At 34.9% G+C, this 24,739-nt stretch overlaps 5 protein-coding genes across 6 annotated transcripts; 2 read left to right on the top strand and 3 right to left on the bottom strand.

The window, feature by feature from the left end:
• The first annotated feature begins 718 nt into the window (after positions 1 to 718).
• Positions 719 to 2,868, top strand: LOC130636811 (uncharacterized). The gene is made up of 5 exons (XM_057446658.1): positions 719 to 1,543; positions 1,619 to 1,925; positions 2,002 to 2,154; positions 2,236 to 2,349; positions 2,516 to 2,868. Exons 1-5 carry the CDS (start codon positions 1,439 to 1,441, stop codon positions 2,866 to 2,868), a joined length of 1,032 nt encoding a protein of 343 aa, XP_057302641.1. The 5' UTR covers positions 719 to 1,438.
• A 2,759-nt stretch (positions 2,869 to 5,627) lies between these two features.
• On the bottom strand, positions 5,628 to 8,237 carry LOC130635409 (uncharacterized). 2 transcript variants are annotated; one of them, XM_057444740.1, is made up of 4 exons: positions 7,522 to 8,237; positions 6,879 to 7,022; positions 6,547 to 6,751; positions 5,628 to 6,468 (listed from the first exon to the last, which is right to left on the bottom strand). In XM_057444740.1, exons 1-4 carry the CDS (start codon positions 7,726 to 7,728, stop codon positions 6,182 to 6,184), a joined length of 843 nt encoding a protein of 280 aa, XP_057300723.1. In that variant the 5' UTR covers positions 7,729 to 8,237; the 3' UTR covers positions 5,628 to 6,181. The 2 variants fall into 2 exon arrangements, with proteins under 2 accessions (XP_057300723.1, XP_057300722.1); XM_057444739.1 differs by having other exon boundaries at positions 6,879 to 7,026; positions 7,123 to 7,666.
• Positions 8,238 to 9,647: 1,410 nt separating this feature from the next.
• Positions 9,648 to 10,610, bottom strand: LOC130636810 (uncharacterized). The gene has a single exon (XM_057446657.1). It carries the CDS (start codon positions 10,608 to 10,610, stop codon positions 9,648 to 9,650), a length of 963 nt encoding a protein of 320 aa, XP_057302640.1.
• Positions 10,611 to 13,558: 2,948 nt separating this feature from the next.
• Positions 13,559 to 16,255, bottom strand: LOC130635408 (DNA ligase 1-like). The gene is made up of 6 exons (XM_057444737.1): positions 16,095 to 16,255; positions 15,702 to 15,784; positions 14,964 to 15,075; positions 14,544 to 14,771; positions 14,140 to 14,397; positions 13,559 to 13,770 (listed from the first exon to the last, which is right to left on the bottom strand). Exons 1-6 carry the CDS (start codon positions 16,162 to 16,164, stop codon positions 13,739 to 13,741), a joined length of 783 nt encoding a protein of 260 aa, XP_057300720.1. The 5' UTR covers positions 16,165 to 16,255; the 3' UTR covers positions 13,559 to 13,738.
• Positions 16,256 to 20,250: 3,995 nt separating this feature from the next.
• On the top strand, positions 20,251 to 24,363 carry LOC130636809 (uncharacterized protein K02A2.6-like). Its single transcript, XM_057446656.1, has one exon. It carries the CDS (start codon positions 20,251 to 20,253, stop codon positions 24,361 to 24,363), a length of 4,113 nt encoding a protein of 1,370 aa, XP_057302639.1.
• Positions 24,364 to 24,739: the final 376 nt, after the last annotated feature.

Genomic DNA, 24,739 nt, shown 5'->3' with positions numbered 1-24,739 from the left:
GGAGCATCCACGTACTTGTTTGCAACACATTGAAATTTTTTGTGAAAAAAAAGAAAGAATTTCTTCAGTAAAAATTTTATTCATGTCTGTTTCTGTGGTAAGACAAACAACATTTAACTGAATCCTACGAATGTTATACAACTCTTTACACTTCACGTCAATTGATCTGATAGGCCAGAATTATCACATGACTTGTCACATGATTTGTTACTCCTTTACTAACTTCCTTTACGCATTTACGAGTTAAAAATTTTCAATTTTCTATTTAAATCAAAATTGAACTTGAATTTCAATTTTTGATTCAAATTAAAAATCAAAAATTGAACTTAAAATTCAATTTTTGATTTAAACGAAATTTGATTTAATTTTCAAATTTAAAATTCTCTTAAAAATCAGAAATTTAGAAATTGATATTACATTTTGGGATTTTTAGCACCAAATGACCCAAAGTAATCCTTGGGTTCGTAGAAGAAAAACGTCTGCGAAGGAGAGCGTACTTTTTTGCCAAAATATGAAGTTCCTTTTTTGTTTTTTGATTTGAAAACGAAAAACGAAAATTGAGTTTAAATTTTTTTTTTTTATTGAATTAAAAAAGAAAAATTGATAAAAAAATTGAAATTTGTTTTTATTTTAAAATGAAAATTAAATGTCCCTTTTAGGTCACGGATTCTTCAGAAAAAAAATAAAATCGAATTTCCTTTTTTAATTTAATTTAAAAATCAAAGTTGATTTTCAATTTTTGATTTTGATTTAACTCCAAAATCAAAAATTTAATTTGATTTTTAAATTTCTATTTAAACCAAAATCAAAAATTGAACTTGAATTTCAATTCTTGATTTAAACGAAATTTGATTTAATTTTCAAATTTGAAATTCTATTAAAAATCAAAAATTTGGAAATTGATATTACATTTTGGGATTTTTAGCACCAAATGACCCAAAGTAATCCTTGGGTTTGTAGAAGAAAAACGTCTGCGAAGGAGAGCGTACTTTTTTGCCAAAATATGAAGTTCCTTTTTTGTTTTTTGATTTGAAAACGAAAAACGAAAATTGAGTTTAAATTTTCTTTTTGTATTAAATTAAAAAAGAAAAATTGATAAAAAAATTGAAATTTGTTTTTATTTTAAAATGAAAATTAAATGTCCCTTTTAGGTCACGGATTCAATTGACAGGTGGTTCAATTCTTGCATACCACTATTTTGTAACAATATTTATGATGCAATAAGATTTAGGTTTCCCGCATTTTTTAGCCGACCCCCTGAACTGCGGCATAATTAGGGGGTCGTATAAACTGTTTTTCGTGTGGGTTCAAAAGGGCCTAGCCCTTGCATTAACCCCCTTTTTGGTGTGTCCTGGTACATGCCTATGTAATCCCTCCAGTGAGGGGGGATAAGTCAGTTGCAGGATTAATTTGCACACGATAGAAAGCGATATAAAATATGGATTCTTCATTTATTTTTTACAATGGCCGTGACGGGGATCGCACAGAAAGAACACTGCGGAGAAGCCAAGTATCAGTCCAAAGACTGGCAATGATTTACAAGGTATGCGTTATTCACACCATTGTAGACTAGCAGAGTTTCAAAGAACTATGATAATTTCATTCTTGTTTATTATAGCTTGACGTTACATCGGTGTACATAACAGAGGAGTTCGGTTCCTCAGAATTTCCGAATCCGGATGGGACGTTTGATTGCCTTCGGGAGTCGCCTTCTGGCACGTATTACCAAGTGGAGGGAGAACCACATCAAGGCATGACTCAGGTTAGAAACCTACCGACATCAACGGTCAATGACATCGGCGCGTTTCGAAGGCCAACAATGTTGCATACATCTTCGTCCACGATGTCGCGTAAACGTGTAGGTGCGGCTGCGGAGAACTATGTTTTAAAAGTTGTTCTGGCGGATATAGAGAACAAAAAAATCGGTAAGTTGATATTGTTCTATACTAAACGTTCTAATTTTACACATTCATAAATTATAAATACTCTTCTTTTTTACAGTTAATCAGAAACGAATTTCGTTTATAACAATAACGGAAGCAGAAGCAAACGTCGACGCAATCACGGAGATGGCAAAAACACGATTCGAAGATCGAACGTTGGTGTTAGTGCAAGGAGGTGGTTTACGATACGAGGACTCCGCAGCCACAAGAGGTGTGTATATATATATTTGAATATGGACTGAAAATTGTTTTTCCTCTTCACAGTTTTAAAGAGAACACTTTCTTCTTACAGGAATAAGCTTCTGGAAAGCCGCGGCTCGGAAGGTTTATGCAGTAAAAGCCAATGATCTCGAAACATTTGATTATTTTACGCCACGAAGAACAAGCACACAGTCCATTAATTTTGGTGAGTAATTTTAATGTCGCCAACTTTTCTAAATGTAAAAAAATAAAAATCTTACTAAACAGTTAAATAAAATTAATGTTTTAATCATTTTTCAAAGAGGTAACTTTTTCTCCACGTTAAAAATACATCCATCCCTTCCAAAATATTTAATTTTAATTTATTTTAGAAGAAATAAAGGAAAAACTTGCTGACCTCACCAGCCTCGTCCAATCTGGCGTGATTTTAACTTGTGTGGACCAAGATACACGAGAGGCAGCACAACGAGCATTATCATCTGTAAAGATCTATGAGAAGGCAAAACAAAGCTTCGAGTGCTTGATATGTCGTGGGTTAAGCCGGAGTCCGGTGAAAATGGGTTCCTGCTGCAGAAGAATAATTGGTTGTGGCGAATGTGTAGATCGCTGGTTTTTAGAAAATCAAAATTGCCCACATTGCAGGTCCAACGAACTCGACGCAATTTTTGAAACTAATAATTTTGATGGAGTGCTTGCAGAAATACGTTCTGTCTTTCCGAATTAAATTTTATAAAACACCATCGTTCTTTTGAAAATCTTTCTGAATACTTTTTCAAAACTAACATTGATAGCGTTACTGACTTTGCGCACCCTTCTTCATAGAGCCTCAAAAATTACCTTTTTCTACATTATTGATTTGACGATGATCGATCACTCAAACTATCTTTACATAGTTTTAAGGCGGTTCGATGTCAAAAAATTATTTCTTATTTATTTTAGCTTTTATTTTATTTTATGTACTATATACTTAAAACGGAGAGAGGAAGGCAAAAATCTTCTTACCACTGTTTTTTATGACCCGGTTTTTATCTGTCACAGTGTAAATATTTTTAATTTTGTAAAAACTTGTATTTTTTATGTTTCAAAATATATTTTATTCTTCACAATATGTTTTACTTATGTTTTAAAGTGGCAGCAATACTTAGGTACATTACACATTCTCTGAAAAAAGATCCTTTTTTTCAGTCTTTTGCATTTTGCATGAACTTTAAAGTCTGGAAGCGAATATATTTGCCATAAAAAAGATGCTTTACGCATGAGAACGAAATAAAGCAAATTTCAGGCTAACCAATGTTAAAAAACACTCCAGGCTGACGACGGTTTTTTTGCAATCGTTTTCATATTTACGTCCAAAACATCGTTAAGGAGCATTTTGATTTCAAGTTAATAGAAACCAGGTCTTTCGCAAGTGTTTTTCAGCGAAGATTAAAAACACTCTTGACCTTTAGCGAAGATTAAAAACACTCTTGATCTTGCGAGTTCGCGCAACAGAATCCGGGGGTACATAAGCAAGATCTTTCTGTGCGCCCAACCAACAACAGGGTAACAAACGTCAAAGGAGATAAAAATTAATTCAAATGCTTTTTACAAAAAAATTCTTATGTTTCGTTTGAATATTTTTTTGGAAAGTTAATCCCTACTAGGAAGACTAAAACTTTTTCTCCCACTCAAATTTTTTCCTGATAACAATGCAGAAGTGAGCGCGAAAGCAACAAGACAATTTTACAAAAGAGCGTTGTATCTTTCAGTGATATCAATAAAACAATGTACGGCATGTCGAAACGCAGGCGCGGATCCAGGGTTTGTCAGATAAGTCGCGTGACTAAGTGTAAATTTGACGAAAAATGTTAGCCAAGCAAATAATGTCGACAATCCAGGTGTTGCAGACGGAGCGCGTTAAAAAATCACATTGTAATTTATTTACGGCGAAAAGCCATTGTTCACAGCCCTCTCCATTTCGCCTATGGCGATGTTGACGTCAAAGTTGTGACGTCACTACCATATAGACTGAGAGGGTTGCAAATTATAGCTTACAGATTTTGACTGATTCATTTTGACTAATTAGTCACTCAGTTAGTCAAAAATCAAATAGCTATGGCCCGCAACCCTCCCCATCTCACCTAAGGGGCATGTGACGTCAAAATCGTGACGTAATTTTCACACTCTATGCGTAGTCCAACAATATGTGGCCCGCAGCCGGCGTAGGAAATTTAGGTTCCGTACTGCGTGGTTACTTATAACCTGTTAGGCTATAGTTTAAACTCCCATCCGTCAGGATTAGTCCAAGACTCACGCCTTTTGGCTTGGATTCTTTTCGTACTATCATACTGCGGACTTGTTGGCGCGGGTGCTTACTGATTTAAAGTGTGATAATGTTGAATCTGTTCGTAAAATCCAAAAAGAACTTTAAGAAAGTGTTTATTCTCGGACATTTTTGTTGTCTGGGGATATTTATCCCTTGGTTGGTAAAAGTCTTCATCGGAATACAGGTATATATACATTCCATCTGAGGCGAGGTGTGAAGATAAAGGAATTATTGCTTTAAGGTGAGAAGTATGTTTTTTACTCTCCAACACACCTTGCATGTATTTAAGGGTTTTCAGTATATTCGCTACGAAAAGCTAGTTGTGGGAGAGCTTTTTACAACAGACTATCCAGAACAAATACAAAAAGATTTTGCTAATTAGCTATAGCTAGCCAGCTGGCTAATTGTTTTTGTAATATGAGCTTTGAACAGAATTTTCAGCATTGTGGAGGAGTTCTTTCTCAATTAATATTTGTGTTGGTATTAGAAGCAAGAACTTGACATCTGGATAAGTAAGGTTGGTGAAGAAAATAAACAACTCTTCGAATGGCTATTAGGAAACAAAGTTTGTTGAGTGAAAGGTCATGGTAAAATGTATTATACAGCTCAGCATCGTTGGTATTGGTAGATGATAATTCTCTTGTTGATATTTTGAGAACATTGACATCCATAGAACTTTTCTTGCATCCTTCTTTTTATTCCAAGCATCCTTGTTTTCAATTGCTTTTAAAAACCAAAAGGCAAATATTTTTATATCTGAAAAAAGTTTATTCAGATTTTCCCCTTCCCATATTGTTTGTGATATGAGTCTTTCTCCTGAGGAGGCAGTTAAAGCCGAAGCAATCAACATCTGTACCCCCAGACGTGGTCTCCTTCTATCAATACTTGCCTTGTCAACAGTAATAAAGAGAAAAATTAATACGTTTTACCCACAGTTCGGCTTTTTACGGATTCGAACTCTCTTTACACAGTGTATATTGCCATGCCCATTTATTTTACCTGATGGAGGTCAGTTAAAAATTTTATTTTGTTATGAAGGTATTGGTGTACACTTCAAGCCTTGTTCCAGGTTGCAACCTTCTTAAGCGAAAGTCGCATTTTCCTATTTCAGCATGCAAAAAAGCAGAAAATTGCCCTTCTTAATTCTTCTTAAAGTTTAAACGAAACTTGAGTTTAGCCCTATGAATAAACAAGTATATCTGAATAAATACATGGGTTGAGGTGTATGTATCATATCACGTGTATGTACATTTCATCTTCATTATCCTGATCTTTCCATATTCTTATTGTTTTTGTTATGATTGTGTTTTATTTTGCTGTCCATGGCTGGTGTGATCACCTAGTCATGCTGATGAAGCCTGATATTGGCAGAAACAGCAAGAGTTTATAAATTTGAAATATATTCACAATTGTCTCACTTTATTGTAGTTAATCCCTGTTAATTTTAGTGCCTTTATCTATCCTAAATAAGACGTGTAGGACGGAATTGATTCTTATAAAAAATGTTCTTGGAGATTTTCTTATAGCTTATCGTTTCTTTTCGTCAATTTTATTAATAACTAGATAAATCGGTAGACATTTTTCGGCGATTTTTGTACCCGCAAAGCTTAAATTAGTGTAAGATTCTGACCCCACCTGGACGGGGGGTCTTACAGCGCCCCCAGGACCCCCAGCTGCTAAATTCAAGACTTTGGCCAAATATTGCTGCGCAGCAGCAATATTTTGACTAAGTCTAAAAAAAGGCTGGATCCGCCCCTGGAAACGATCTATCATTTTCGTTCACAACATCGTTATAAATTTGTTCAATATTACAGATTTCATTAAACTCTCTGTTTCGATTAGCTAAAAACTGTGGATGGTCTTTTAAAGGATCGTCACCGAATTGGTTAGGCTCAGAAATCCGTCCTTGATATGTTTGGTTGTATATTTGCATAGCTGTTGCGGTGTCTGGGACATTACTCTGCTGCACTGGAGGATATCGAGTTGTCATCTCTTTAATATTCAATGGAACTCCTCTACCTGAAACAAAATTTAAAGGTGCAAAGAAGCTGAATAGTTGTTGTTAACAGGATGCCAGGACTTGTATAATCTACCTACCAGGTATTGGGTGACAGTTCCAGGCTCTTACCAATGTTTGCAGCCCAAAGTTTGCAACTTTGCAGGTGACAAAAGAAACGCAGAACTTATGAATATTGTTATCCATGTCTATAATCAATGAATTGTCCATGTCGACTAGTATTGATTTGATTGGATAATTAACTCGACCATTAACTTCAACCCAAAATCTTTCAATTGGTAGATTCTAGAAAATATATGAAACTTATGAAAAGTTAACCTGTGCAGAAGATGATAGTCGTATTTTTCGTATTTTTTTGTGATGAAAGAACGAAATGTTTTTAAAATATATTGGAAATAATAAAGTAATTTACCCTTTTCGATTCTGTTTGTTGATAAGGTAAACTTAATTGGTCACCACGAATATTTGCCAGATACTCCTGCATCCCCAGCATGAGAAAAAATTCTCTCCCGTGGTCCACCCGAACTTGGTCAAACATGCAATATGTGGTCAATACCTTTCTAAAAAAAAACAAATAATTGGAATTTGCTGCGCATTTTACGTGCGTAGCTATATCTAAATTAGAATCAAGCGAAATTGATTGCGCATGTTCTAACCTGTATATATGCGAATATATCACGGGGTTGCTTTTGACTGGCATTGTAGCAGCAGCAACAACAAAGCGACTGTGACCGTCCAATGCTACGACATGCGTTGTACCGTACATTACTAATTTTTCGTTTTGGTCTATATGAAGTTTGTGACCAAAATAGTCAGCCCTGTAAGGGATAGGATTAACAGATCTTGCGGTATCTGTTTGACGTCTTGCGTGATATGCTGGCGAAACAGTTGACAGGGCCTTTCCAATTCTTTTTTGACTGACATTGAAACCGTGTTTTTGCTTAATGTAACCAGTCATTATTTTGCGACCGTATGTAGGACCAACCTAAATAAGCAATAACTTGTACAGTTTCACATCATGCACTCATACGCTAAGCACAGGTGAATTTGCTTACCTCTTTAACAGCTGAAGCCACGATGTTCTCTATTTTTTGTTGGTTTATACGTAGGCGGATGTCATGTTTCGAACAGTAACGTTTAACCGAACGTTCAGAAAATCCACGAACACCAGGATTTGTCGCTTTCAAAAACTCGCTAATTTCCTTGAAGTTTTTATGTTGTTTAGCCACATTTACAATGTAATCTCGGTCAATGTTATCCATTATTTTGGCGCGTTAAGACATCTGAGGGCTAAACGCGCGTAAAAACCTTGAGTAAACGATTGCATCAATCAGAACAGAAATCAATTGTTCGCCCTTAAGATTCAGTTTGATTGGCCACCCGAGGAAAGATGTTGAAAGTCCGGGACAGTTGCGCAAACCTAACAGGGGGTCAAGTATAAATTGTTCTGTGACCTCTTTCCAAAGGTCCTGAATCATAGCCGGGTGTTTGTGTCCATGATATTTCACAATATGACAAAGGTTACAGGTGGCCAGCTTCTTTTTGTGAAGATGAAAAAAATTGGTTGACCCAGCAAAAATTGAAATTGCGAAATTATAATTTGAATTCTGTTTTTTTGATCTTTTGCACGTAATTTGAATTTTGAATTTTGAATTTTGAAATTTTAAACTGAATTTTGAATTTTGATTTTCAAATCGAATTGAAAATCAAAATTATTCACAAATTTTGATTTTTGATTTTCAATTTAATTGAAAATCAAATGGCCCTAAGGGTACACGCATTGTGTTGTTCCTTGTGGTATTTATGGATATTGTTCAGTAAAAATTAACAGAAGTATACTATTTTAAATATTTAACTTCATTAAACATCAGTCATGTCTCTTATTAGAACCCTTTTTCAAAAAGTCGATGCCAAAGGCCTTTGGAATAGTCATTTTTTACAGAAATTGCATCTTTCACTTACATTATTCAGATAAGAAATTTGAGTTTTGAATATCGTAATAGCCTCAGCATTTGACTTTAAAATTTGATGGGCGTTAGACTTTTTCGTTGGACAAGTGCTAGTTTTCGCGCGCATTAATATTTCTTGCTAATATCTGTGCTAATTTAGCAAAATAACGAACTTTTTAAGAAGATGAACGAAAGAAAATTAGAACGAATGGGGTACCTTTTAAAGCAATTTTTCACAAAATAAAGAATTATTATGACAAACCAAGGGGAAAATATTTGAGCACAACAGTGGTTTACTGTAATTTTATTTTACAATTTCTCAAATTTTCAATCAGCCGCTTCTTTATATCGATGATTAAAGCGGTCTTAGAAAATGTTTTAAATTTGACACTCCGGATTGGCTAAAACGCAATTCAAATTCCAGAAAAAAGTTTTTCAAAGCTGGCCCTATCTCCAACCCCTTACCCTGGTATTATAGGTTCTATTATTTGTTTTCATTGAGTATTTTCGCGAACTGAGAAGAAATTGAATAACTGTTTTTTTTCTAAATAAGAAAAGTTTTAAAAACACATGTTAAAATTTTATTTTTAATTTATAAAGTAGCACGAAGCTTTTTGTAACTGAGTTACATTTTCAAGTGATAAAAATATCCTAAGCTAAAAACCTTTATACAAAATATCTACAATAAAATAAAATATAATTAATTGATTTAATTAAAATGTTCTACCCAAGGGAATACAAGTAAAAATCATGGACAAGCGAAACAAAAGAAAGAAAATGTACAAAAATAAATATTTCTTTTTTCTGTATATGTTTAAAGCTTGTTCAGTATTTTACAATATTTTTTTTAACAATCAATCAGATTTTCAAAGCGTAAATAATCAACCCATCGGAAAATTAGGCTCATGAAAAATGTGTGTTCTGTATATTACTCTTACTTTGTTATAAACGTTTTAATATCTTCACGTGTCACATTATGAAAGGAATGTCTTATAAAAACCTTTAATCGCAGTGCCATTACAAACTTTCCATCATGATATCCACTCCAGATGTCCAATAATTAACCGTATAAAGGCTTATTTATGCAAATCAATCCACTACTTCACTGGTTCAAAAGTAATCATTTCCATTTAACAGTCAAAGAATGTTAAAATTGAGCATTCTTTCAAGATAAGAGAACTAATTTGCCAAACAACTAGGACATTCTTTTAGCGAGCAATGGAGGGCTCTCTTTATATCGACGTTTCTACACTCTCTTGGATATGTAAGCAATCAGCTTCCTTCTTTTTAAAAGCATGCCACATTTTAAAGCGTGCTAAGTATTTCCGAACTTTGGCATTTGCTAACAAAAATATAACAGCATTTACAAAAGAGTTGCAATAGGAAAGCAAATATCCAAAAAGTTGACAAAAATCTAGCCAGCGTTTTCTATTTCCCTGTATTTTATTCTTTAAAGTAGCATGCAAGACGGACGTAATCGCATACGACACATAAAACACTGCGATGGATAGAAACATACGCGATATGATGCGAGTCATTGTTTTATCCACGTGACGTAGTAAATGGCTATGCGTTGTTTCTTTTCGTCTCTGTCGCACAGCCTTGAGCGTAAAAATATGGATGATAAGTATAGACACTGCTAAGCAAATATCAATCCCAACGGACACCATTTTGGCGGTTTTAAAAAAATGAAGTTTTGTACCGAAAACATATAGAATTGCTTGACTAAAAGCTACACCAATCACAAGCGTTAAAAGATGTATTAATTTCGACTTGGCAATCATACTGGAATGGTGATTAAGGAATTTCATTCGGACAAATCGATCCAGACCGATAAGCGCTATGATGTAGGCGGAAATATGCGTAAAAAATAAAGCCAAGAATTGCGCCACAGTTTCAAAAATGCAATGCGTTTCATTAGAATATCTCATTATCATCACCGTAAAACATGTTTGGGTAATGGAGGCCACACAACAATCTGATACACTGAGGCAAAATATTAATTTCAGGGATGTGTTCTTTAACTGCTTGGTTGCTATTAAACCATACACGATGGCAAGGTTTGCGAAGAAATTACAAATTGCCAAAGGTATGTTGAGGGAGATCAAGATGTTTCTCTGCAATTCGTTTAAATTCGCTTTTGATTCGTAAGATGTTTGACATGTAGAAAAACTGTTAGCACTGTTGTTCGCCATTTCTGCAATCTACAAAAGAAAACACGGTGAAATATAAGCTTGTTTTAGGTAAGGTTTTAATTTTCTTTGTTTGATAAAAACCTCTTGCTTCGTATCAGAATAAAGGAAAAATAGAAAAGAACGTAAGAAGAAATGGACAAGATAGTAAACAACAGAAAGATTAGAAAAATAAATAAAAACAAACAAAACTGTGTATTACATTTTTTCCAAATATGTAGCATCAAGTATAACAAAATATAAGTAAAAACAATATCAAATAACCATGAAGAAAATTAGCTAAACAAAATAAATAAAAAAAATTGTTTCCACACTTTACTTACATTGTACCATGTTCAGTTCTAAACATACTTTTTAAAAAGTGGTCACGTTTTTTCACGGAAGCTATTACAAGAACATACAAAGACATTAACTAACTTGTTAACAAAAGGTCAAGTGTAATTACTAGCCATCGCCATCGTGTATGGTTTAATAGCAACCAAGCAGTTAAAGAAGACATCCCTGAAATTAATATTTTGCCTCAGTGTATCAGATTGTTGTGTGGCCTCCATTACCCAAACATGTTTTACGGTATTCTAATGAAACGCATTGCATTTTTAAAACTGTGGCGCAATTCTTTGATTTATTTTTTACGCATATTTCCGCCTACATCATAGCGCTTATCGGACTGGATCGATTTGTCCAAATGAAGTTCCTTAATTAGAGTGATGACATTTTGGAATTCAAATGTTGATGTTGTAACAGACAAAAATGTGCACAATAACAAAAAGGGTTTATTTTCTCGTTGTTCTTTTATATTAGGAATATTTTCTTTATCTTTTAACACTGACTTTTTTTTGGGGGGGGCCTAAAATACAAAGAATGGGGGTGAAGGCTAATGTCTCCCACATTTCCCACCCACCTAAAGTAGTTAAGGCACTTGGCACAACTGTTTGGTAGTTCATTGGGCACAGTTGTCAGGAAAATAATTTAATGACGTCATCTTGCCCATAATGATTTGAAAAACAATTTTTATGTGAAGGGGTTGTAAAGGTTACAACCCCTCCACATCGACTATTATCGACTTTTATGTGTTGGTCTAACATACAACTAGCGAAGGACTTCTAGAGACAAACTTTCTACTTGTTATTGTTTGAGTCGATGGTCCAATTTAGTTTATTGGGGACGCAACATACTGGATGATACGAAAGTAGGTCCTTTTAGTCCTCTCTAGTTAACAGTATAACAATTCAAAAATACTGACTTCTTAGTAAGATCTAGGACATTGCTCATTAAATACTACAAGAGTGGCTATTCCCATGTGCCATATGTGCAAATAAATTCCGCATTACCAGATATTAGTACCCCCGTTTTGCTAAAAGCCTTGTGTTGTGAATAAAATGGCATCTTTTGATATGAAATTTTTTGATATGAAATATATAAATACAGGAAGTTACGTTAAATGAATTTTATTTGGCTATCAGAAATTTCAAATAAATCTCAAAATGTAAAACTAAATTTTAAAATTTTAAGATCTAATTTCAAGCTTCTGATGACGTCTCAGATAAAGTGCTGATATGAGTAAAAACTTATCACCACCATTTTGTTTTTTTATGACACACTATTACTGTGCCAAGTTTGATCTATTAGGGAAGCTAGTTATTTAGGAGAAGTGGAAGTGGGGGCAGAACCTTCAGTCATATATTTTTGCAAAACCTCGAATCGAATAGGGTTAAAATGTAGTAAATTCTCAAAGAGTGATCTGTTTCTATCTATACCCGTTGTCTGTCTATCGTTTAAAATATGCACGGAATTTTCATGCCACAAATATCAAATAACAAAGTATAGCAATATAGTTGTTCGACTTCGCTGGGACGCGCCAATTTCCGATGTATTTTCCTCGGGGGAGTGACTAGTCTATATTACAATGCTAGCCGTCTGTCTGTATGTCTCTAAGCCAAAATGGTAGCTGCGTCGTAAAGGGTCAATTTTCATGGATTCTTCCACAGGCTTGTCTTAAAGGTATTAAGTATTTGAAGTTAGAAAGAAAAGAACTCCTTTGATAATCCAAGTTTTAAGTTACGTTACTACAGATCATAATGGCAGCTTAATCTGCTTACCGACCCGTGACCGGTTTTAAAAAAAATACCCCGTGGAAATACCTCTGTGACATCCAAATTTGTTTAAATGTCCACCTGTTTCTAAATTTTCTAACTTAATTTTGTCTTTAATTGTGGTAGATATTATTTGTTTGTTGTCCATCTCTTGTCGTCAATAACTAATAAATTGACTTGTTTCTTCTCTTTACTTTTTCATCACTCTACTTGATTAATAAAGTAGTAGTATCTATTAGATTGTTGCCAGCAAAATGATCACACCTTGTGACAGGCTTTTGAAATTTGGTACAACCGAGCTGTATAAAAGTTGCTTCGAGCGTTCCACCGGCATGACTTCACAAAGCGCGTGTTTCTGTACTAATAACGAAGTTTTTGGGGAGAACGCGAGAAAATAGAAACTCGGAAAAGTTACTGTAAATGCGGTAGAACGGATATGTATTGTTTTGTTTTAAATTTGGTCACAATTTTGCGAAAAAAACTTCTCGTAACTTTATCACGACACAGACTGAAACAAACGGACGCCTAACATCGTCTGTTATGGCCTAACATCGTCTGTCATGGCCTAATATCTTATGCCATAGGCTAACATAGTCTGCCATAGTCTAACATTGTCTGCCATGAGCTGACATTGTCTGCCATGAGCTGGCATTGTCTGCCATAGGCTAACTTTGTCTGCCATAGGCTAACGTCGTCTGCCATAGGCTAAAAATGTCTGCCATGGTCTAACATCGTCTGCCATAGGCTAACATTGTCATCCGTAGGCTAAAAATGTCTGCCATAGACTAACTATTTTCAGTAGACACGGAAACAATATAATTGATTGTAGGAATTAATAAAGGCATCGAGGACAGGAAATGAATTTTTCACTTTTCTATTTCGCGTTTAAAACACGCCATATAACTACATTTGATATCTTTACAAGAAAAATAATTTTTATTTTTGCTAGTTATGTCATAACCAGGTTAAAGATTGGATGGAATTTCTTCGCCGAAATGCTTTTCTCTAAGGACGACTATTTCGTTTAATGAGGATCATTTATTGTTTCGATTTCTTTGACTTCTTCTTCACTAAAAAGGAAAGTAATCAGAAAAAATGATTAGTATTTTAAAGAGGAAATATACGTTAGGAACGAAATTTACAAAACAAGAGCATTCTTTATCACTGTCACAACGCAACAAGGACTTCCCACCCGCTGATTCGAACGCAGGAGATAAAAAATGTGTCCATATTGATAGCTTTTGACTGAAACAAGGAAAAAACTTGTTGCAAATTAGACAGCCGTTAAAGCCACAGATTGTTGCTACGTTGTTATAAAAAATACGTGTAAATTTCCGTAAAAATCAGCTGTATGGACATTACGTCATCAAGAATTAACAAACTAAAAAAAGCAAGCATATTTGCTTTTACACCGAGCACGTAAGACAAAAACAACTAACATTTCTTTGCAGCCTTTTTCTTCATAGCTTGCTTCTTTTTGTGTGCTGCCTTCTTTTTGGCGGCAGCAAGCTCTTTTTGGACTTCTTCAGCTGATTTGGTATGCTCAGGTGTGTCGACGTAGTAAACAAAGTTGCTGTGTTTCTTTCCAGCGCAAATTTCATCATCGGAAGCACAATTTTGATAGTCGAATGTAACGCAGTCGCCGGATTGCCCGTCTTTGTCGTATTTGCTGTTGTCAGGTCCGGACCAACATTCAGCTAAAAGAATAATTCTTCTTAAAAACCACGTATTGGCATTGCCTAACTATCTGTCATATCTGGCCTGAGGCAGATTCCGAGTGAACTGATGAAATGGAGATAGACAGCTAAGGTTGAAGTCCCTTTTGAATGTAAAGAACGCTTACCAATATTTTGAATTCCAAAGACTGCATTTCCTGAGTTGAGAGCTTCATTTGCACACTTGCATGCGAACTTTGGCAATTCGGAGTTGAATTTGTCGTCCTTTGGCATGTCTCCTTTCTTAGTAAGCAAGCCCATGTCCATATCGGACATGATGAAAGATTTCAATGGTCTGTTTTTCTTGCCTTTGTCAGCATAGCAACCAACTCTTTTGAATTTCAAGTTGCATTGGACTAAAAATGACATTCAGATTAAAATATGTTGCAAAGATTTTTTTATAGCATTTTAAATAAACTGGCATTTCTTCTTTTTTTTCGTATTTATGAAAATGTATTTCTCGCTTTTGATTTTTTATTTTAAAAAAAGAAGAAAAATTAAAGAGATTATGTTAAGTAAAAAAAAAAAAAAAAAAAAATATAATTTACATTCTTTGCTTTCTTCTCCTTCTTCGCCACTTGCTTCTTCTTCCTGTTCTTCCTGACCAGTTATATCTTTTGCTGTTCCGTCTTCTTGTTCGTCTTGTTCATCCTCTGGTTTCTAAAAATAAAAATATGCCGAAAAATGTTCAATACCCTACCTCTGTTTTCGAAAAAAGAAGAGAGAAAAATCATTAGTTGCTATATCATTAGTTTTACGCAAATACTGGTGGTAAGCTGAAGGCAATAAAGGTAAAAATATACAGGCATTGCAATGCTATTTAAAACCCAAATAGTGTGATTGTAATTGATAAGAAAGGTTAAAGAGAATGATTTTCTTGCATTTGTGCGAGTTATCTATCTTCTTATTTCTATCCTATCTAAATTTATGTGGACAATATTTAATTCTCGCGAATTATTGCAAAATCAGATTTTTGTTTCGCAAAAATTAATTTTCGGAAATAGCTGTCTTTATTATATTTTGCGAGCATATATTTTCACGAAACAGAACAATAAACCATCAGATTTTTTCTTGCGAAACATTTCTTTCTTCAGTATCTGTATTTTTCAAAGCAGCCTTTTCTACACCCAGAAGTCAACTTTTTTTAAAGAAACTTGATTTTTTTCACTTTAAGCGAGCCACAAATGGGAATGACGGCGGTCTTTTTTTTTCCAAAAATATATTTCTAACCTTTCAAAATAGGAAAACTAAATAACTTTCTTACAAAGAAACAAGCAAAAACTTACGGCTTCTTCATCGTCTTGTTTTGCAATTTTCTCATCTGGCTGGTCTTGTTCTTCACCATCATCACCATCCTGAGGTTTGTTAGCTAAAAATAAAAAAATAAAATAAAAAAGAATAACAAATAAAATATACCAAAGAAATAAAACAAGTTAACAAAAAAGAAATATGGAAGAAATTAACGATCAAAGAATACAATGTAGAAATAGAAAAAATTAACGAAAAAAATAAAAGATACAATAACAAATAAAAATAGAAATAATTTTTTTTAATATAGAATAAAGCGAAGGATGGAATTACATTATTAGAACTAGCAAAAACAAAAATGTGTTTTTTATACAAACCATTGCGTTTGACATGTTTTTTATTCAACTTTAAATACAATGAAAAGAAAATACCTTTCTTTTTAGCATCAATGGCCAACACCAGACAGAATACCATTAATAAGATCCAAACGAGTTTGCCCATCTTTTTGTTGTTTTAAACTATTTTAACAACGTGTAATGTTGAATGTATTTTTTGAAATAAATGAATTTCTAGTGTTACTCAGAAAAGTTGAAGATCATTGATTTGTTTACAAGACCACCTCATTTTCCTTGAGCATATCTCACCAAAGCTTTTTTTGCTTTCACTGCTAAAGCACTGGAGCATGGTAGAAACACAGCTGTTGACAACGAAGTATACACACTTGAAAAACTTTCAACAGCAGGGAATGATTTATATGTTCAAGGAATCTGTCTGGTGTAAAACTTTTGATGTACATTAATACAGAATAGTTCTGCTTCTTTTACAACTTATACCCCAGACTTCTTCGACAGTAGGTTGTTAAAATCAGACACGTTTGACAACGTAGGTATTTTATATCAAAAAGGTGTGTCCAAATCATCTTCACAATTAAACTTTTTTTAAGATGTAACCATTATTTAAACGCAGAGATGAAATCAATTTTTATGCACATTTTTTGTTAAAACATCAAGTTGACTTAAGAGTTATAACGCTTAAATATTCAAACTTTGAGGAAAAGAGAATGAAAAATTAGTTATTTTTTTATACAAAAAACCAGGGTTATTTTTTCGGTTTTTGACAACATTTAAATTGTTAAATGTTTTCGCTCCTATTTCACATCTTGCTTCCATTTTCGACTGAATTTATTGTTTCCAATAGATTTTAGAGTGAATAGATGTATTCCTTTATCTGCGATCGTTAAAAGCTTTGAAAACATAATGAAACTTGCAAAAAATTTTTCTGTCGAATACCTTATTCTCTATTTGACAAAAGCAGGAAGACCGGGATCATTTCACGCTTTAATTTTCTCGTTCTTAGATGCTTCTTGCTCTAGTAGTTGGCTTGTTTCAAGTTTTGCAACTTATTGTTGCTTTTAGATTTAAGTTTCCAATTTAATTATTTATGTAATACCATAAATGTAACAATATATCGAAATTGTCCGCCTTATCTTCAGAAAAATTTGGAAAGAAAACTACCTAAGAACATTTTAAACCCAAAAATAAAAATTAAGAAATAAAAAAACTTTTCAAATAATACCAATGCATGTTTTCCATTTTGGAGTGCATAAAATCTAAAGTTTTGGTATACGCTACATGTATATATGTCCAGAGCACTGATCCATCTAGCTATTTGAGTGGTCGCTATTGGTTGGGTATAATGAAAATTTATGTTTAAAATTATACGTAAATAAAAAATTATTATTTCCTCGAAATGCATTTCCTGTTTAAAATTACTCGCAATTTAAAGTTTATAGACGAAATCAGTGATGCGTTGAATTGACTCCATTCCCAATGTCTGAACATTTTCTAACGTAAACAAGATTTTTTACTTCAAGTTAAAGCACTAAAAAAGAAGTAATTGCAATCAAATGGCGCTGTGAAGTAATTATGGGATAAAAAATTATTAATTCTCAAACTCCAAGGCCCCTCTCCCTTTCTTCGATGAAACCATCTTTTTGTTGCTTTTATACAAACAGTTTGTTTGATCACACATACAACAATGAGGAAACTCTATTTTCTGTATAATTACACCACAACACAAAAGAGCTTAGAAATTCGTTATGTTAGATAGATAGATAGATGTGCATATTTTACATGGCTAGCCTCACAAATACCCCGGATGTACCCTGTCTATTATCTTGCCTTTAGACGGGGATTCCTAGAGTATTTAATGCTTATTTTGAGGTACGAAGACCCAATTAGAGTCTTTGCTCTGTCGGGAAACTTCCTCATTGTGTCATTCCCCATTTCCCTCACATGACTGGGGTTAACTCGGGGCTAACATCCACCGGAAATCAGGACCCGCCTCTCGCACAAAGTGCTAGAGTTATAACCACTAAGCTACGGCACCACAATTATTTTGATAAAATTCGATTGGTTTATAAGATAATGGACTTCAGGGGCATAGCCAGAAAAAAATTAAGTCCTTAGTCGAACCAATAAACAACTGGGGTTTGGGGGGTGTTGTGAGCCCCCCAACGTGTCCAGGGCGTAGCCCTGGAAGCCAACGCCTTTTTACGCCCTTCAAGCACTGAAACGCCATAAAGCCGACTCTCTGACATACGCGATACACGTTAAGTATTCTGAACAATTGATCGAAAAAGGAGAATAAATGACAACATAAAATACATTAAAATCTTTATCATCAAGGTTGTAATCAAACCAGCAATAAGACAACACAACACCATCATGTTTTTTTATAGACTGAAAGTTATTAAAGCAATAATTAGAATGTTCATTCTTCTTTCTTCATATTTAGCACCAAAATAATGTTTTCTGCAGATTGGAGGTCATTAAAAAATAACCAAATCAAAATCTTCTTTCTTCATAAATATAATAAAATATTTAATAATATAATGAAATGGAACCATGGACAAAATTCCTTCATACAAATCATTGAAAACGCTCGTGTTAATAATACAATCCACTCATCGTGTTACAAACATTAAAATTATGGGCATAGTTGGGATTATTAGTTAAGTAAGGAACATTCTTGCATAAAAATTTTAAACTACTTTTGGAAAATTTGTAAAAATATGTTACGTTTGATTCGATTCATCATGTTTCAGAAATAATGTACAAAGCATGATTAAAAAGACAACTAAATTTAAGCAATGAAAAGAACAAGGATATGTATAAAGCTAATCTGTTTTGCTTTAAAATGTTAGCATGACAACTATTAATTTTAACAGATACATTGCCAGCATCGTCATAACATTGACCTTATCAATTCTGTATATATATTAAGAGAAAGTTCATAAGGTTTTTAAAATGACCTTTGAAAAAGACAAACCTGAGAGCCTTCACTACAATGAATAAGCCTTTAGACGTCCTCTCGCAAGTTACAATGGGAAGAATAATCGTGATCACTGAGGTGTGGAGCTTGTCGTAGTGAGTGCCTACATTATATTTTCCAATACCGTTAATAAAACATGAAGGGAAAGAATCTACCAATGTTCTGCAGATAAAACGTGTTTAGGTTTAATAGGTTCTCTTTGACGAAAAATATTTTAAGTTAAAGGTTTGATTTTTACAAATGGAAGAAGTCTCGTCATTAGTGCTAGAAGTAGCTACCACATTGATTAACTAACGTTTGGGCTAATGCAAAAGGAACAACTTCGAGATGATACACACGTTTCCTTTTTCTTTTCTTTTGCTTTGTTATCACAACGTATGACAACCTAGCTTAAAATATTGAGCAGAACACTTTAACATAACTTTACTCAAACTTAAAGAAACTGAAGGGATTTTGTCATTATCGCAAAATAAAATAGATACTGGTTGTAAATTTTATTTGAAGGCATATGAAGAAAATTCTTCTTATTTAAAGCCGTCTTGAATCATAGCTGACCACAATCAGGATAAAAAGTTAAAATATTTCCCTTAAATAAACTGTTATAAGGGCTTATAAGAATAGCTTTATTCTGTATAGCTACAAAATCTGCTGTCTACACACAGTTACAGAAGAGGATGAATAGCTAGCTAACTGAAAACTTGAAAGTGATTTCTACACAGGAAAACAAATCTGAAGATTTACATACAGATACAAAAATTGGATGGTTTGAGTATAGAGAATTTTCATGAAGCTCTATACAAGTTAAAGCGAAATACGGATACACGTTTGACAGCAACATCATACTTTCTTCACCTTCACAACTTCGCTAGCCTTGTGTAATATATTTTACTAGGTATATATCGGATGCCGTGAGTTTCGGCTCGCTTTCTAAACACGATCCAAGATGGTGTCACAGCATCTGATATCAGACTTTATGTTTATATGTGATTAGCTTCTTTTATCAGAAGAATACTTTTTATCTGATGATAGATAACTACTACAAATTGGCGACGAGGATTCCAAGAACTCATGGAGAGGTATATTTCATAATTACAAAGCAATCTCGCGTGAAACAAGACGTGTGAATTTTCGAATCAAAACAACAAATTTTGTTGACTCTTACTGTGCGAAAGGAAACTTTGCTAGGCTGTCCTTTGTAATTTCAAGCGATAGTTATACTTGTGCGCGCGCTCTGAGCATTTCTGTGCAGCTAGCATGTCCGTTTTGCAACTTCCAGCCATACCACCCTTTGACCCAAATGGAGAACCGACTTCAGTTGGTCAACGATGGACGAAATGGCAGACCAGTCTTAAATACTACATACTAGCAAGTGGAGTTAGGGATGATGAAAGAAAGAGGGCAATTTTACTCCACATGATTGGACCTAAATGCCAGGAAATATTTGAAACTTTCTCTGATCCTGGAACAACATTTGAAGAAGCCCTCCATAAATTTGATGAACATTTTTCAGTCAAAAAGAACATACCTTTCGAAAGGCATAAATTTCACCAAGCCTCACAACAAGTAGGGGAAAGTACGGATCAATTCATTACCCGTCTACGACAACTTTCCTTATATTGTGAATATGGATCAGAAACTGACAATGAAATCCGAGACATGGTCATAGCAAAAACATCGAATATTAAATTCCGCAAACGTTTACTTATGGAAACTGATTTGAATCTCCAGAAAACACAGGACCTTGGACGACTTTTTGAATCTGCAGAACACCAAAACAAAGAAATAGCTAATGGTAAACAAACACAACATGACACTGAAGAAGAAAGCTCTGAACAAATCAACAAACTACATGGGCGTAGACCACCTCATCGTAGCCATAGGAAACACAATGCACCACCACATCGGAACAACCCAACCAAATCATTCAACAAACCAGAATGTGGTCGCTGTGGTATGAAGAACCACAAAAGTCATGAATGTCGGAGATCAAGAGATAAAACATGTAACAAATGTGGTATTAAAGGACATTTTGCAAAAATGTGCCGCACCAAAAATAAACAGCAAGTTCATCAAACCAACCATGAAAACTCTGATGACGAAGATGAGGATATCTACCTATACAAGATGAACACTACGAAGTCAAATAACTTCCCCGTTCTAGTAAACAATAGCGAAATGACTGCTATCATTGATTCTGGAAGCACAACAAATATCATCGATTTTCGAACCTATAAACGCTTATTCAGCAACATCCAGCTTCAGAAATCCAATGCCCGAATCTACCCATACAATGCTACTAAGAAGCTCCCAATCACTGGTACCTTCAAAGCTACAGTTGCAGCAAATCACCATAAAATACTAGCAAAATTCTACGTAATACCTGGTCAAGGAGGCAATTTACTTGGTCACAAAACAGCTGAGCAGCTAGATCTATTACGAATTGGACCAGCTACAACACCCATCAACCATAGAACATTCCAGTTAGGTAGCAGAAGTCTGTCAAAAGGCATACCAGTATCAACAGAACAAGTCCTCAACAAAAACAACAAGGTATTCAAAGGAATGGGAAAACTTAACAACTTCAAACAGAAACTCCATATTGATCCAGATGTCACCCCCATCCAGCAACCAACTAGGAGACTGCCGTTTCACACCAGAAAGAAAGTTGAAGCAGAGCTCGATAGACTGCTGAAATTAGATATCATTGAGCCAGTTAATGGACCAACTTCGTGGGTTTCACCAATTGTCGCAGTACCTAAGAAAAATGGCAAAATTAGATTGTGTGTGGACATGCGCAGAGCAAACACTGCCATTATCAGAGAGAAGCATCCTATTCCAAAACTGGAAGAAATCCTACCATTATTAAATGGAGCCACTGTCTTCTCAAAAATTGACCTGCGAGAAGGCTACCATCAAATTGAGTTAGCCGAAGAAAGCAGAAACATTACTGCCTTCATTACCCATAAAGGAATTTTCAGATACAAGCGTCTCATATATGGTATTTCAAGTGCCTTTGAACATTTTCAGAAAAATATTGAAATGGTAATTGCTGATTGTGAAGGGGCAAAGAACATCTCTGATGATATTTTTATCTGGGGAAAAACACAAGCTGAGCATGACCGCAATCTCGATAAGGTTCTTCGTAATCTTTCTGAGAATGGCCTGCGTGTCAACCCAGAAAAATGTGAGTTTAGCAAGAATAAAATTTTATTTAGTGGATATACTCTCACAACAGATGGCATATCTCCAGACCCTTCCAAAGTCACTGCAGTCAACAAATTCAAAACACCAACAACATCGACAGAAGTCAGATCCTTTCTTGGTCTAGTAAATTATTGCAGTCAGTTCATCAAAGACTACAGTACATTATCAGCTCCACTGAGGAAACTCACCAAGAAAAATACACCATTCATATGGACAGATCTTGAACAGAAATCATTTGATTTACTCAAAGAAAAACTTTGCACTTCTGAAACTATGGCATTTTACAATCCTGAGGCGGAAACAGACATAATTGTTGATGCAAGTCCGTATGGTCTTGGTGCCATACTTACACAGAAACAGAAAGATGGAAACTTCAAGCCGGTAGCATATGGAAGTAGAGCATTAACACCTGTTGAACAGAGATACTCACAAACAGAACGAGAAGCTCTTGCAGTTGCCTTTGGCTGCACACACTTTCACTTTTTCATATATGACCGTGACTTCGATATCACCACTGATCACAAGAGTCTTTTGCACGTAATGTCACCAACTTCCACATCTCCACCACCGAGGATCCAGAGATGGCTTCTTCGCATACAAGGGTATAACTACAAATTAAAATACATTTCTGGTGCCAAAAATGCTGCTGACATACTATCAAGAGACCCTGTTTGTACAGACAGTGAAGGAGAAACTGACGACTCAATTGAATCCTTTATCAACTTTACAGCAGCAGAAGCAGTACCTAAAAGCTGCAATATCGAAGAGATACAAGATGAAACTGCAAAAGACATCATTCTTCAAAAAGTCACCAAAGCCATTAACTCGAAGGCCTGGCCAAAAGATTCTGCTTTGAATCCATACAGACATGCAAAGCATGAGTTATCCTTTGTGAATAACATTTTACTCAAAGGACAACGAATTGTCATCCCAAGCACTCTACAACAGAAAATGTTGCAGATAGCACATGCTACGCATCAAGGAACAACCAAAACTAAACTACTATTACGTGAAAAAGTTTGGTGGCCGCTGATGAACAAACAAATCGAAGATCTAACACTTACCTGTCATGCCTGCCAAGTAACTGCACCCTCCACCACCAGGCATGAACCGTCACAACCAACAGAAATTCCCAAACAACCTTGGAACACTATTGCAATGGACATTCAAGGCCCTTATCCCTCTGGTGACAACCTGTTAGTTTTGATTGATTACAGATCCAGATACCCAATAGTTTCTTCTATCAAGAACACTGGTGTGCAAAACATAATAAATGTTATGAAGCGAACCTTTAGTATTTTTGGTTATCCAAAAACAATTGTAACTGACAACGGTTCACAATTCACGTCCTTCAAATTCAGCCGATACCTTCAACAACATGGTATAAAACACCGGCGTACAACTCCATACTGGCCACAAGCTAATGGTGAGGTTGAGAGATTTAACCGCACATTGAAGCGACACAATCAAACTGCTGTCATCACTGGAAAGGATTGGCGTAAAACTCTTGACACATTCCTTTTGAGTTACCGAACCACACCTCATACCGTAACTAAAGTTCCACCTGCAACACTGATGTTCGGTAGACCGCTAACGAATGATCTTCCTGACGTTAGTCAACTTGTGAAAAGCAACAGTGAATTGGATATAGAAGTAAACAAGAATGATGAAAAGCACAAACAGAAATCCAAGGAAAACACCGACCAGAACCGCAAGGCAAAAACTGTCACTTTTGAAGTCGGACAAAAGGTATTGTTGAAAAATCTTACCGACAACAAAAACAAACTTTCACCGCCCTGGTTAAAGGAAGTCTTCACCATCATTAAAGTATACAAACGAAGCATCATGGTTCGAAACAAGGAAGGAAAAACGTTTCTACGAGCAAACGGACACGCGAAACTGTATAGATCTGCGAAGGGTAAGCAATCGAGTGTTTCTAACGCGCGAAACAGGGCAGACCCTTGTACCTGCTCAAGCAATGCGAATTTTGATGAGAACCAACAATCTAAACCGAATGATGGCCATAACAAAGAAGAAGATCTATACGAAAAGAAAAACCACAAGAACGGTGCAAAAAACCTACCCGAAACGACAAAGAAAAACTACAGAGCGTTACGTCATCATCAATCCGAAGCGCAAGAAGAAGACTTAGAGAAAAAATAAGAACGATAACAAGATAATGATAACAAGAACGATAATGATAAACGATGTATATATATAGCAGACGAACGATACGATGTATATAGTAAAAGACCGATGTGTATAGCTGAAGAACAAAAACGTTTTATGTACGTGCAGAGGAACTGAGTTGAAAAGCAAATATGTGAACATGTTATAAAACAAACAATCAAGAAATCAACAACAATAACTTCGAGAAAAAGAGGGATTGTAATATATTTTACTAGGTATATATCGGATGCCGTGAGTTTCGGCTCGCTTTCTAAACACGATCCAAGATGGTGTCACAGCATCTGATATCAGACTTTATGTTTATATGTGATTAGCTTCTTTTATCAGAAGAATACTTTTTATCTGATGA

Source organism: Hydractinia symbiolongicarpus, chromosome 3 (genome assembly GCF_029227915.1).
Source record: "Hydractinia symbiolongicarpus strain clone_291-10 chromosome 3, HSymV2.1, whole genome shotgun sequence".
In the NCBI taxonomy this organism is placed as follows: Eukaryota; Metazoa; Cnidaria; class Hydrozoa; order Anthoathecata; family Hydractiniidae; genus Hydractinia; species Hydractinia symbiolongicarpus.
This window is presented reverse-complemented; position numbering and strand designations above follow the sequence as displayed.

What these genes read in the sequence shown, in the direction of transcription:
- LOC130636811 (XM_057446658.1), top strand. Translation starts at nt 1,439, where the DNA reads ATGGATTCTTCATTTATTTTTTACAATGGCCGTGACGGGGATCGCACA. An exon ending in TATAGAGAACAAAAAAATCG is followed by an intron (nt 1,926 to 2,001) that starts GTAAGTTGATAT and finishes TCTTTTTTACAG; the next exon opens with TTAATCAGAAACGAATTTCG. An exon ending in GGACTCCGCAGCCACAAGAG is followed by an intron (nt 2,155 to 2,235) that starts GTGTGTATATAT and finishes TTCTTCTTACAG; the next exon opens with GAATAAGCTTCTGGAAAGCC.
- LOC130635409 (XM_057444739.1), bottom strand. Translation starts at nt 7,424, where the DNA reads ATGACTGGTTACATTAAGCAAAAACACGGTTTCAATGTCAGTCAAAAA. An exon ending in AACAAACAGAATCGAAAAGG is followed by an intron (nt 6,752 to 6,878) that starts GTAAATTACTTT and finishes TATATTTTCTAG; the next exon opens with AATCTACCAATTGAAAGATT. An exon ending in GAACTGTCACCCAATACCTG is followed by an intron (nt 6,469 to 6,546) that starts GTAGGTAGATTA and finishes ATTTTGTTTCAG; the next exon opens with GTAGAGGAGTTCCATTGAAT.
- LOC130636810 (XM_057446657.1), bottom strand. Translation starts at nt 10,610, where the DNA reads ATGGCGAACAACAGTGCTAACAGTTTTTCTACATGTCAAACATCTTAC.
- LOC130635408 (XM_057444737.1), bottom strand. Translation starts at nt 16,164, where the DNA reads ATGGGCAAACTCGTTTGGATCTTATTAATGGTATTCTGTCTGGTGTTG. An exon ending in CTTTGGAATTCAAAATATTG is followed by an intron (nt 14,398 to 14,543) that starts GTAAGCGTTCTT and finishes TTATTCTTTTAG; the next exon opens with CTGAATGTTGGTCCGGACCT. An exon ending in GAAAAAGGCTGCAAAGAAAT is followed by an intron (nt 13,771 to 14,139) that starts GTTAGTTGTTTT and finishes TTTCCTTTTTAG; the next exon opens with TGAAGAAGAAGTCAAAGAAA.
- LOC130636809 (XM_057446656.1), top strand. Translation starts at nt 20,251, where the DNA reads ATGTCCGTTTTGCAACTTCCAGCCATACCACCCTTTGACCCAAATGGA.